General features: G+C 41.0%; 1 protein-coding gene across 5 annotated transcripts in view; it reads left to right on the forward strand.

Annotated features, from left to right (window-relative positions):
* The window catches only part of LOC121269609 (cell adhesion molecule 1-like), a 415254-nt gene that overhangs the window by 227080 nt on the left and 174747 nt on the right, over nucleotides 1-13427 (forward strand). The window contains exon 1 of one of the 5 annotated variants that reach the window (XM_041174315.1): nucleotides 1498-1552. The exons of the other annotated variants lie outside the window; for them this stretch is intronic. Coding sequence (XP_041030249.1) covers nucleotides 1513-1552 — 40 coding nt within the window. The 5' untranslated portion in view covers nucleotides 1498-1512. Of the gene's footprint in view, nucleotides 1-1497; nucleotides 1553-13427 lie in introns of those variants that run through there. 5 annotated transcript variants of the gene reach the window in all.

A 13427-nucleotide genomic window follows, 5' to 3' on the forward strand; every position in this document is an offset into this window, starting at 1 on the left:
TATACAATGACTAGAACCAATGAACCCTATAGTGTATTAGGATGTGTAAAATAAAGCGCTTTAAAGCAGTAATTCATTCATAACTTTTGATCATGTTAAAAAAGCCATGTCACTGAGAAGGCAATAAAAGTGCCAATTTCTGGACCCTTTAAGGTATCAACAATGAAAACCACAATTCCTTGAAACAACTAAGTTGTGTAAATAATCATTTTAAAGTTGACAGCGGAGATCAGAGAGCCTGAGCTGCCAATCGAACAACATTTTGTCTGGGGCAGCAGGTGTTTTCGTACTCTAATGGTTGTAAGAGCCCAGACAACCATTGGAGTACCAAAACATCCCTGCCCCAGAGATCGGATTGTTCATTTGACAGCTCAGGCTCTCTGATCTCTGTTATTAACTACACAATGTTTGTTTAACAGCTAACTTGTTCAAGGGTTAGTGGTTTTTGTTATTCATACTTTAAAGGGTCTGCATGATTGATACCTTTATTAGCTTGTAATGAAATGACTCTTCAATCTAAGAGAAAGTTATATATGAATGAATTTTTTAAAAGCTTTTTTTTTACACATTCCACTATACACTATAGGATTCATTGGTTCTACATAGTATGTGGGTCAATGGGCATGGAAGTGCCATAGCTAGAATAAGGGATATGAGGGACCATAAGGGATGGGCAGAAAGGCAGAGCTTGGTGTAGAGGGCATGAAGGGGCATATGGGTGCGTGGAAGGTTAGAGGTTGGCTTAGGGAGCAAAAAGAGGCCATGAGGTGGTGGTTGGGGGGCATTAATGGACATAGGGAATGCTTGGAGGGCAAGGGCTGAAGGACCTTTATGTTTCCCACGGCACTGGCTGGGCCTTTTAAACAGCCGCCTTGGCACCCTGTGGCTGACTCTAGCCCACACATCATCCTCCCCACCCACCCCCAAATCCATGTCACTTTTTTCTGAGGCAGGCAGGGTGGGCCAGGAATTTTTCCGACTCCCACTACCTGCCTTGGATGAGCCTGGTGAACACATACCCCGTATAAAATTCTGTTTCTCAGTGTTGATGGGATCCACTGGTCTGGTTGCTTATCTTCTGATCCCTTTTTCCGTTTTCTATGTGATGTTTGACTTTTTGTCAATGTGCACTACATCACGTGCTAGTATTCTATTTGTTTCCATTTGAGAGGAGCTGAGTTTGTTGTAATTGTGTCTGTGCACATAAAACGTTAATTAATGAACATGTGCATAAATTACACTGCCACTGTACACAGGAACAATCAGACTCACTGTCAAATGTTACATATCGCGTGTAAAAATGAACTTTTACAGTCGAGTTGCTAAATTTATATTGACTTGAAATTTGAATGCATTTTATCTCGGTCTTCATTTCCTGCATCATAGGCAACAATCCATATTTACCTTTTTAAAAAGTTGCAGTCTTTCCAACAATAAAAAATCATACCTTTTTGTAATGAAGATCTCTCCCTTTTGTCTTTTAGGTAAGTGGAACACACCCCCAGTTATGAAATGCTCCAAGACCAGACACTGTTCCAGCCAGTAACTGATGGTAAACCTCTGAGGATTTAATGAAATGTAGTTTGCATGTACATTTTCTTCATGAACAGGTTTGAACGTGTGTCTAAAGGCATGTATCTATGTATCCCTGTATGTATCTATGCATCCTTGTGGATGCACTGTTACATGTGAACCATGTACTTAGACTGCATTGAATAGTCGTGATCACTCACTAGTAATGTATTCCAAAGCAGAAACCTAATTTTTTCTCCGTTGCTGATGACCATTTCCACAAGGGTATCCAACTCTATTGGTGCCACTGGTCTTCCCGTCCTTGTTTCAAGAGAGGAGTCTAGACGGTGTCCATTTGAGGGTAATTTTGCCTAGCCTGATAGTACAGAAGTGCATTGTCCAACAGGGATTGCTGAATGTCAGGTGGGAGGGAGAAGCCAAATGGGATTCCTTTCCCATCATAATCTAGGATGAATTTCAATGTCCAAAATTGGTTGAAACTAGTTTACTCAGCATAGGATAGCGATAACATTTTGCATGTGGGACCATCACCACACATGGTGCATTTGTCCACAGAGCCATTGGAGTCTCTACTCATGATCTTTTGGTCATTTGTTGTCCTACCATACCTTTATTGTACTTGTAGCTGTAGTCGTCGTCAGAGTCCATACATCAGTTTTTTCTGATGTCTGGTTTTCTAAAAATTGCTGCATCTTGGGTAAATAAAACAAGCAGTTTTCATAAAAAATGTATCGAAAAGACTGAGTTTTATTTTGCTTTTCTGATTATTCAATGATGTAGGGAAAAAATTTGTTTTAAATTACCAACCACATGGTGGCCAGGTTTACGCTGTTATCAGCCTGCCTTTTCAGCTATATCACATTATCTCCATAAAAGGACAATGAGAACCAATTCATAAGAACTTCTAGTATCTCCCAATGGCTCAGTCAATTAATCTCTTCAAGGGCAAGAATAGAGGTGCTGCAGTTGGCTTCAAGAGCCTTGGAATAGAGAAAGGATGACTGTCCATGTGTCCTACAGGAAGTCTCTGACTGCGTGCATGTGTTGGTGTTTGTTGAAGGCAGCATCAAATAACCTGACATCCATTAGCTAGACCTGCACCTGATAAATTGCTGCTTACACGAGGTACTGGGGAACGACCTGGAACAACATCTTCGAGCGAGAAGAAAATTTGGCCTTGGGGAGGCGATTGAATGCCTGGCAAGTTCAAGGCTCTATCTCAATGGGCTGAATAATATTTGGGTGGGGTTCAGCACATATCCCACCCCCCCTGCCAAACACACACACACACACGTTGGCGTGGAGCTGACCTGCTGCACACTGACCCACACAGCAATGAAGTGTTGCGGGTCTAATTAACAAGGGCTGAGTGGGATGAGGGGTGTAAGCCCCCCCCCCCCCCCCCCCCCCCCCCCCCCCCCCCGAGCTGCCGGCCAATCCAATTTGCTGGCAGCTACGTGAGTCCTGGCAGTGCCAGCTGCTGCTGGGGCTGCTGGTGAAGAAAAGGCCCCAAGGGCTTGGATCCCCAAAGCAGGTAAGTCCGAGGTCTTGGGCCAGTAGGGTTTGGGTAGGTTAGGTAAAGGGGCAGTGGGGGATGGGGGTGGGGGTTGGGGGAAAGTGTGTGTTTAAGGGAGGGAGCAGGTAGGAAGGAAGGGGGTGTTCAACCTAAAAGGGACTCTCCCTGGAGAGCGATAACCCCGCCCCCCCCCCCCCAATCCTTTCCTTGTCGCCCTTTGACAACTTGAGTTGAAAAATTGGGCTTCCCGCTCCTACCTGGCTGTCCAGGCCAAAGGGTCTTATGGTGTGTGCAGTGTATTACCAGAGTCAATTGGCTTGAAACAAGCCTAATTGACCATTAATCGTAAATTTAAATATCGACTGCCAATTTCGGTGCATGCCAGCATCCCCCCCATGTCCCTCCCACCCATATTATGCAGGGTGAACTCGGGGTGGGTGAGTGGGTGGGGGTGAGGGAAAAGTACCGGGAGGGGTGGGGGGTGGGTGAAAAGTGGTGCAATGGGTGCCCACCCCATTTTACCTGTGTGCCCCCCCACTCCTATTTTACGTGCCCCCAAACCCACTGTGAGATACTTAAAATTCAGCCCAATGACTATTTTCTGCTGATGTTCATTAAGCAGCCACAGATTGAGTTGCTCAGTTCAGCGACAGCCCTGGAACTTGGTGCCTGCCATTTGTGACATTAAAAATAAAATGGAAACCTGGGCTAACGTGCAAAAATTTGCTCCATTGCTTCTGCAGTGTTAATTCTGATTGGTTACTGTGCAATAAACTGCTTCTTCTGTGTAAGCATGGCGGGTGACATTTTCATGCGTCAAGCATGTATGGGATAGTAAGTGATTTCAAAATGCTTCCTTTCAAACACCAGGGCTTTCTCTGAGCTGCACCATTAAGGGTAAGGCTTGATAGTTTTGAAGTGTGTATGCGGATCTATTGGTTGACTTCAAAGTGTTGATGTTTGTGGGATTGATGCATTGGAAAACATGGCGAAGACAAAACTGAATCTGTTTCAATTTTCAATGTTAACAGTAAAATAGGCTGGTGTGTCTTTATTTTCATATAAACGTGTAAAACTGAGCTGGTAAAAGAAACATTATTTTTGTTAATATGTTGTTCTTCCTCCTTATTTTCCATCCAACTTTCTGCCCTGCTCTGCTAAAGCTGTCGATTCCTTGCCAGGCTAGTTTCACTTATGCTCGTTGCTTATCAGTATCTTAAACACATTGTAGTAATGAGTGTTCACAGGTTACTCACAAACAGGGGCATTCCAATTGGGGCAGTTACACTTAAGGCCTAATTGAGGCAACAGCAGGCAGTCAGCAGCAGTAAAACATGAGCAGCTAACGTCCACCCAAAGAAACTTCCGAAAAAAGGATCTCTGGTTAGTTATCAGCAACAATAATAACCTGCATTTATATAGCGCAGTAAACCATCCCGAGTTGCTTCACCGTGTTATGGAACCAAATTTGACACCGAGCTGCATAAGATTTTAGGACTGATGGCTAGAAGGTTGGTGAAAGAAATAGGTCTTATGAAACGTCTCAAAGGTGGAGGGAGGGCTCCGAGCTGTTTAGAGGGTGTTCCAGATCTTCGCACCGAGATAGCTGAAAGCACTGCCACCGGTGGCGGAGCAATGCAAAATGGTGATGCACAGACCTGGAGGAATGCATAGGTCAGAGGGTCTTGGGCAGGAGCATTGGCAGATATTTATTCTTCACCAGTCCAAGAATAACAGGGCCATTTGTAGCACTCCAACCAAATTCTACAGAAGTTAGTTAATGAAGAGTGAACCTTGGATCTTCTGCTTCATAGTGGCCTAACACTTAACCAGTTGAGCACTGCAGGAGCTGTTATTAATACATTTAGGAAAGTAACAAATGGGAGTAGGACATACAAACCTCGAGTCTACTCTGCCATGAAATAAGATCGTAGCTGATCCTCAACCTTCACTCCTTTCCCTCTTGAACCCATAGCCCTTGATTCCCTTAAAGTACAAATATTACCCTGAATATATTTGATGATTGAGAGTCCACATCCCCCTAGGGTGGAGAATTCCAAAGATTCACAACCCTCTGAGTGAAGAAATTCCTCCTCATCTCAGTCCAAATTGGCCGTCCTCTTACGAGTTTGGGTTCCCTAGTTCTGTACTCTGCGCTGTGTAAGGCAGTTATAAATTTTATGGGGCATGTGAATTTTGGAAACAGTGGGTAAAATGGGGATGTTCCATATCACATTGTCTGTTACAATAGATAGTATGGAAAACATACTAGGATTTCATTCATACAGTTGAAGAGTTTAGTTCTCACTGTATTGCTATCCTGTTGGGGTTTGGATGAGGTGGTTTGGAGGTAAATTCTACTTCGACTCGCATGATACTTCCTTCTTTGAGGTTCCACACAGCTGGAAATCTTTGCAACTTTTCTCACTCGTGTTGATTTTGCATATGCTCAAGTTTTGAAACTTCTGCTCTATAGTTTTGATAGTCCAGCAGTAGTTTGGATGAGCTCCAGATAGCAGCAAATGCCTGAGGCAAGAGGAATTAATTTTTGGGAAGATTTTTTCAAAGGGAAGGTAGTGCAAAGTATCTAACAGGAGTATAGGTAGGGAAAAATTATTTTTGGAGCGAGGCAGGACTTGCACTTGGTTTGTCCATAAATTGTTCAGATCTGGGGTTGATTAGCAGAAGCACAACCTAATTGAACCTAGCTGTTACCTGAACATCTGCTCCAAGTATAAATCGAGTTCTGAAGACTCAAAATATGCAAAGAATGGCAGATTAAGTGTATGATATATCCATAAGTCGTGTGCTGAGGTGTTCTGATGACAGTTCATCATACTCTTAGAGAATCATAAAGCCTTCTAGTCTTGTGTGTAATTCAGTCCATTATACTGAAATTTGCTTTTAGAGCAAATCATTTGAGATGTGAACGTTTCTTTAACCTTTGACTAATTGACTTCAGAAATGCATCCATCACAGTAGAGGAGAATGTTGTTTATCAATTCAAATGTGATCATTTAGACAGGGCAGAAGTTTCCTTTGTTGTACTTATTTTAAATTACCGTGATGGATCTTACTGTAGCAAGGCATTTCATGGGTGCTGTTGAGATATTTTGCACTCTTCAGCTTGAAATTTTTTCACTGATTTTAAAATTCAGCTTGAATTTCAGCTGATAACTACACGGCAAGGGTAACTGGGCATTTGGGCCTTTGGTGAATGATGGGACAAACAGCATATCTTATGAGACTTGAGGATTGAAAAAGGAACTGAGAAGCGGGTGGATGAATTCAAGTCAAATTAGAGGCAGATAGAGAGGGAACAAAAGACTGGTTTAAGAGAGAAGAGAAAAAAGATTTTTAAAAAATGAAATTTGACATTTGGTTAAATCTCAAAACAATTTATTACAGGCAGGAAAGTGAATGAACAGTTTAAATAGTTTCCTTTCTGAGCCTGGTGGGTTCATTTGGCATTGCATGAACATTTATCACACTGTTGAAAAGTTGTAAAGTTCCAGCACTAACTTTCTGTGACGAATTTAATGGGCCATTAATATGCAAATCCAGCACGTTCTTAAAATAATTGGTGGGGGTGGGGGGTTGCTAAAGACAAATTGCCATTTTTGCAAAGCGAATGGCACAGCGACATAAATTGCCCAGCATATTCCAGAGATTCACAACTCATGCCATGTCTTAAACTATGCTGGCCAATTTGAGCATTAATAATGCCATGCATCATTAACACATTATTTTTCATGCAAGATCTGGCCCAATACCTCAACTGTAGTAGCTTTCAATTATTACATGCTAAATATAGCCGGTGGCACTTTATACATCTTACATCAGTGTACATATATTGTTCTCGAACGCAATTAAGTCATCAAGGAAGCAGAGTATTCCCTTGCTTAAGTTTTTTTTCTCCTTGATCCAACAAATGTAGAATTTTGAAAGGCATAAATTTCTGGTTTTTAAGCTTTCCTCACTTGTACTTTTGTATATGAGATCAGTAAATCAAATTGAATATTATTAGTTGCGCTTAACACTTAGACATAAAAATTAAGCAATGCTTCTTCTTGATGGCATCTACAATTATATACTGCTTATTGAGCAAATGCAACTTGAAAAATGAGGGAAGCCTTGGACACACATGGTACAGTCAATGCAAAATATACTCTTGAAGGCATAGAACACTAATGCACACTAAAATTATCAATATGAAGAATAGCCACACACATAAGTTGGCATGTTCTAGTTCTATCCTCATCAGATTTATTTTCTGTAACCTGTTATTCTGCTTTTGATCGTCAAGGAGGTCTCTAAGTTTTAATCATGGTGCAGCTTTTAAGATACTGACATCTGAAAAATCTTAGCATATGTAAGATAACTGCTTTGGTGAAACAGGGAGGCCGATTGTAGCAGTGATTAGCAAGAAACAGTCCAGTTTCAAAGTGATGAGAAACATCTGAATGTCATTGAGTAGAAGAAAGTAGTTGCATCCTAGCTCTTTCTTGTATATGAATAGAGACTGACTTGCCTATGGATATTCTCTTCAAGGAGATTTTGACCTTGAATATTTTGTTTGTCAATAGAAAAGCACATGTGTGCCTGGGGACTAAGATGGGTGCTTTTGTATACAATTGGTCATTGCTAAGCAGAAGATGTCATGAACAATAGAAAGTATGCCAGAATTTTGAAGCAGGAAGCAGCTTTGAAAACATGTCTTTTGAAATTATGCAATGAATATTGAGGCTGTTTGAAGCTGAGGCAAATCTCCAGCTGCGTATGGATTAAACTTGGCTAACAAAGAAATAAGATGTGAGGGTTGATGGAAAGCTTCCGAGGAAACTTGAGTAAGTGCTAAACCATTTGAAATGGAGCTAAACTGTCATGTGACCTCTGTTGTGGAGGAAAGACTGTATTGGTTCAGACATGTGAAATTTGTGAAGCTGTCAAAGAAACAATTTAAGTGGTTTAATAGCAGGAAGTGAAAGATGCAGGTGAAAACAGAGAAAAGACTCAAAAGTTTGAGAAAGACCTGATGGGACTTGATTAACTAAAATAGAGCAAAGAAGTTATAGCTTAGCCTAAAACCTTGCTCATTTTTAAGCTCTTGAGCTTTTAGTTATTTTAAAGCTATTGTTTTGCTCTGAAGGGAGCTGACTCCAAATATTTTTTCCCTTTTTTCTGTGAAGTCACTCATCTCCTTTCCGTTCATTCTTTCTTTCCCTTCTCTCTTGAATTTTTTTGCTTGGTGAAAACCCTTGCCCTCGCTTTCCTCTCCCCACAGCAAAATGGTTCACAATTATACCAACGCACTCTGCATGCTCCAAGGATCCACACTCGTGACGCACTACCCCCTTTTGTTCCAACCAAGCTACCAAATCAGCTATTTACACCTTACAAAAATGGCTTGGACTCTTGCGAGTACTTCACTCAAGAGTAATGAAAACTGGTCGATGTTCTGTAAGTGTGCTGCATACAAAACACTCCATGGATTTGGAACATATGTTGAGATGTATTCTGTAGGCTGTATGCATGAGATTTTGGGAATCAATTCAAGCCAGTCTTTTTTTCCTGTTGTGTTTCTGCCCTGTCATGATCAACAACAGATCATTACTTCATTGGTCAACTGGAGATTTTTTTTTTAAAAGCAAAAATCTTTTCAACCATGGCATTCGTTTTCCTCACTGAGAAAGGATCAGAGTTTTAAGTGGGGTTGTGGAAGATTGTGATGAAAATGGATTTAGTGTCAAGATAAATGATTGTGACAGTGATTCAACAAGGCGGCTGCTTCACACTGACTGGTGCATTGGAAGTGGAATGAAGTTAAAGCTTGAGTATTCTGCAGGAGGTGGTATTTTTCTGATTGGCCATTTAGGATATTTGTTTTGGTTAGGTGTATTGACAGACTTTGATTTCCTAGACTTTCAAATATAATCTTAACCATTTTAGTTCCATTTTAAATATAGCCAATTCATTTTTTTTTTAAATTCACAAGGCTAATTCTCAACTGAATGAACACAAGTATGGAGAAAGACAATTAAATGCACTAAGTATCTTAATCCAATCTTGATTTCCCTTTTTTTCTGTCCCGATTTTATTCTAACGCATTCCCCCTGTTTTTCCCATTTCTTTCTCAATTCTCCAATCGTATTTGTTAAGGAGGAAGACTCTTGGTCTTGCTGCTCACTGAGGCCCCAGTTGCCGCTTTGCCCTTGCCGTGCCATTATCAGCTCGCACTTCCAGCAAGTTGCAAAACAAATCGTGTTCAAGGCAATGGGCACAGGAAAAAAAAGTCTTACGCACACTGAGATTCCCCAATCTAGCAAGATTTGGGCCAACAAATTTGGTGCCGGAGTTGTCCAAAGTTTTCACTCTGCCTGAGTTCCCAGCATATCAGAAAGCAATTATGGGCGCAGTGGCACAAACAAACTAAATTGATGCTTCAAGTCTTGCTGCATCCTAATTCAGCATTTCGTCTAATGATGTTCTAGGGATTCTGCCAAATACCCAGTAATGAAGAATGCATATTTATTTGTCAACACTTGCATGAAGTAATTTTCCAAATTACTTAATTGGATATTGATTAGAATGCTCTATATGGATTAAGTTGATGACAAACCACACCCCCCACCTCCCCCCAACAACGTCTTGTTTTGTTCAGTTGCTTCTGTTTGGTTATGCATGGCATTGCTGTGTGCTGAAGACCAGATGGAGCGTAGACAACGAAATGTGCTAAAACCCCATTGTGTTACTCCAGCTGCAACATTTGGCGCCTCCTTTTAATGACTGTTCAGTGACAATACAAAATGGATTTTGCAATTTTGCAGATAAATAAAATCACTAGGTTCAAATGCCAGGAACTACTTAGGTCTGAAAGGACATATTGATCTGAAGTAATGGTGGGTCACTGTACCAGAATTTTAATTCGGGATTCTTTCTGTGAGCTGCGTACATCTTGGGTTTATATAATTTCTTTCTAATCCTTTAAATTGCACGTATGAGTCAGTAACTTCTGGAAGCGGGTCGATGCAAAATGTGATGTTAGCCTGTGTTGTCGGTCACGGAACAGCTTAGAAGGGTTGAATGTGGAGAATTGTAAACAAAATGAATGTCAGTGAAGAACTGTACAGCCTTAGGTTAATAATGTATGAACTTTGATGGAATGCTACAGGAGAATTATCTTCAAGGGTGATTCAGCTAAATTTCCCACTGAAAACTCAAATCATTCCTTTTTCTATTGAAGGCGGTTCTTGGTGGATCCAAATACAGAATAGGCAGCATTCAACCCATGGCCAAGCTATTTGCTTGTGGAGCTGTGAGTTGGCTTGAGAGAGGATGCAGAAGACAAAGCGATACCTTTTTAAACACCTTGAATAAACACGTTCTCAAAATGCTGCTGGTTGGGTTTTGCTACCATTTAACTGTGTAGTGGGAAATACACTGTAAAAGTCAGATTTTGTAGCAGGACTCGTGCTGTGAAGGCATTTGTTTTGACATTGTCAACTTTTAAAGATATTTTTACGATCCCCATCATCAATTAGTGAAGTCTGCAGACTGAATCTCAAAGGTTCATTGCACAGCTTTCCTTTAGTCTGTCACTAATGCATACTGAAATGGGGAAGAGTAAATGGGTTTTGTCATTAGATTTTTTTCCATCAGGAACTGGCAGAAGGCAATGCATAGGGAAGTATAAGGCCACCGAATCCAGAACCATTCTAGCCAAGCTTGATAAATTATGCACTGAATATAGGATGTGTAATCATTGGAAGCCTTCCAAGAACACCTTTATTTGGCAAAGGCAAGCATCCCCTAATGAGAGGAATTGCATTCTGACAGCAGTTGCCCTATTGACCAATCCTACCATCATCATCCTTTGATAAAGGACCATCGTAAAAGTTATGCATCATTTCTGCTCCAAGCTGAATTCTGGGTCAAGGCGATATCTAGAGGGAATGATACTGCCCTGTTAGCGCAGCTGGTTTCACAGATAGGAGGGAAGACATTGTTCAGCAGCTGCCTGCTCCTGCCCTCCTTTGCAATGGCCTGAATGTAACTTGCACCGCTAATTTAACTAACTTAAGTTGGATATTGTAGGCCCCAAAAGTTGGAGCTTGAGCAAATTTTAGAAAATAACTGGAGGGCTGGTGGTTAGTAGGGGAGGTGATGTATAGAATCTACAGCACCCTAAACAAGCCATTTTGTCCAATGGCCTTACCTTACTGGGGTTTACACTCCACACAAGCTTCCTGCCACTCTAATTACCCTGTCTTCATGGTAACTGCTATGTCTGCTTTGAATTGGACAAGTTGGATCAACAACAGTGGCACCGCATTTGGCCAAATTAAGTTAATCATGAAAAGGGGTGTGTAATCTATAGCTATAAATTGGTACTGCTATGTTCTTTACCCCCATGTCACTTAAGTGCTGGTCTCCAGCTTGATTCATTGCTCAAGTTGTGCTGTGTGAACTGGGTAATCGGTGACAAAACATTTAGTGGTTCTTTGAATGCTGAGCTGTTTCTAGACCAAGTATTTTTACAGCGTATGTTTTATGTGCACTGCCTTAATTTTTCCAAGTGGCCAGGGCTTAAACTGAGTTTCTCAGTACTTGGCATTTTGAAACTGCCTAATCTTACACAAACTGGCAAAAAAAAATCCTAATTGCATTTTCAAATTTCTTGTAGAGCAGTGAAAATCTGAGAGCAGATTACCTGTCTTCTGTCTAGGCTGGCAATGATGTTTAATGATATGTCATTTCTTACTGTAGTATTCAACACGTTATAATGCATACTGGCAGACAGTCTTTACCTAGATTTCAAAACGCACTTTTGAATATAAAATAGTCTCACTGTGTCATTGCTTACTGCCAGAGTAGAATTGAGTAGGAAAGACTTGCACTTATGTAGCCATTTTCACGACCACAGTATGTCTCAAAGGGCTTTGCAGCCAGTGATAATAGTTGAAGCCAAAACATTGTACGTTTTTAAGAAGGAGTTAGATATAGCTCTTGGGGCAAAAGGGATCAAAGGATATGGGGAGAAAGCGGAAACAGGCTATTGAATTGGATGACCAGAATGAATGGTGGAATGGCCTACTCCTGCTCCTGTTTTCTGTGTTTTCTATGATGTACTTTTGAGGTCAAGTCACTGTTGTAATGGAGCAATTTGTGCAATGTGGTTAGGGAACTGAGCGTAGATACTGTAGTCTGACTGTCCTTTATATCCAACTTTCTATACTTATCCGATATGGCAACTGAAACATTGTGCAGCACTGCATTTTATAAGGTTTATAGTCTTGGCTTTGGTTTATACATCTTTGGAAACAAGAAAAGGTTCAGGTGAAAGCATAAATGTTCTAGTTTCTATTGGCCCATAAAATACAGTTGGTGCAAAACGTGATTGTTTAGGGGCTATTGATGTCAATGTGTGTTAGCCATTTTCACGTACTGGGAAATGAATTTAAATGCAGCTTCGACAGACGGAATGAAATGCCCTTCCTCTGGTGGCTGTTGAGAGAGGACTGAATGAAATAAAATTGACCATTCTCAATCCAGATCCCAGTGGATGAAGCAGAAGCTTTATGATTTGTCAATAATTCAGGAGGATCACTTGGAGAAAAGGATGGAATGTGTGGAAAGTGGATTTGGCTGAGTAATATGATGGGCATACTTAGTTGGAGTGAGACACAGTTCATCCCTATCACATTATCAGTTTTCTCTGAACTATGCATAATACTCACAGGCTGCAAAACACTTGATGCACTCTGTTATATTCATTTGGTTGCAAAAAGCAAACCGGTGGAGTAATGAAAGTTGTCTCTTAAGTATAAGTTAACTTTTTTTCTTCTTCAACTGCACACTGGAGTCTCCTAGGTCTTAACTAAACAGCTTGTTTGGGGCCTGATGATCTTCAAAAACAGTCAGGAGTCCAGACTTCATTGAATCGGAGAACAATGGACACTGGCTATACATGCTTCATTTCATACATGTTCAGCTGCAAGTACAGAAGTTCAGTGAACTTCACTGTGGGGAAGACTTTGAAAGCTTGCATTCAGAAGATTTGGCACTGCACCAAATCAGATTGGTTGAACTTGGCTTTCTGGTAACAGTGCGCCAACGTGAATACTGTGACTGGCACAATCCAGATATCAGCTTGTGCCCAGACATGTTGCCAATTGCTAATGTTTGTTAGTTTTATGCAGTTTGGCATTTGGCAAGTACTTAAAATGAAATCCCGTGCAGCTGTGCAGTGCAACCACATTCTTCCTGCCAGCCAGAGTTGTGGAAACACAGTGTGATGAACTAACGAGTTGTCCTTTATTAATGAGCCCTAATTCCTAGAGGTCTGTGATATGACTATTTTATTTGTGCTGTTTTTACA

The sequence above is a fragment of the Carcharodon carcharias genome, chromosome 25 (genome assembly GCF_017639515.1).
Source record: "Carcharodon carcharias isolate sCarCar2 chromosome 25, sCarCar2.pri, whole genome shotgun sequence".
NCBI classification, from domain to species: Eukaryota; Metazoa; Chordata; class Chondrichthyes; order Lamniformes; family Lamnidae; genus Carcharodon; species Carcharodon carcharias.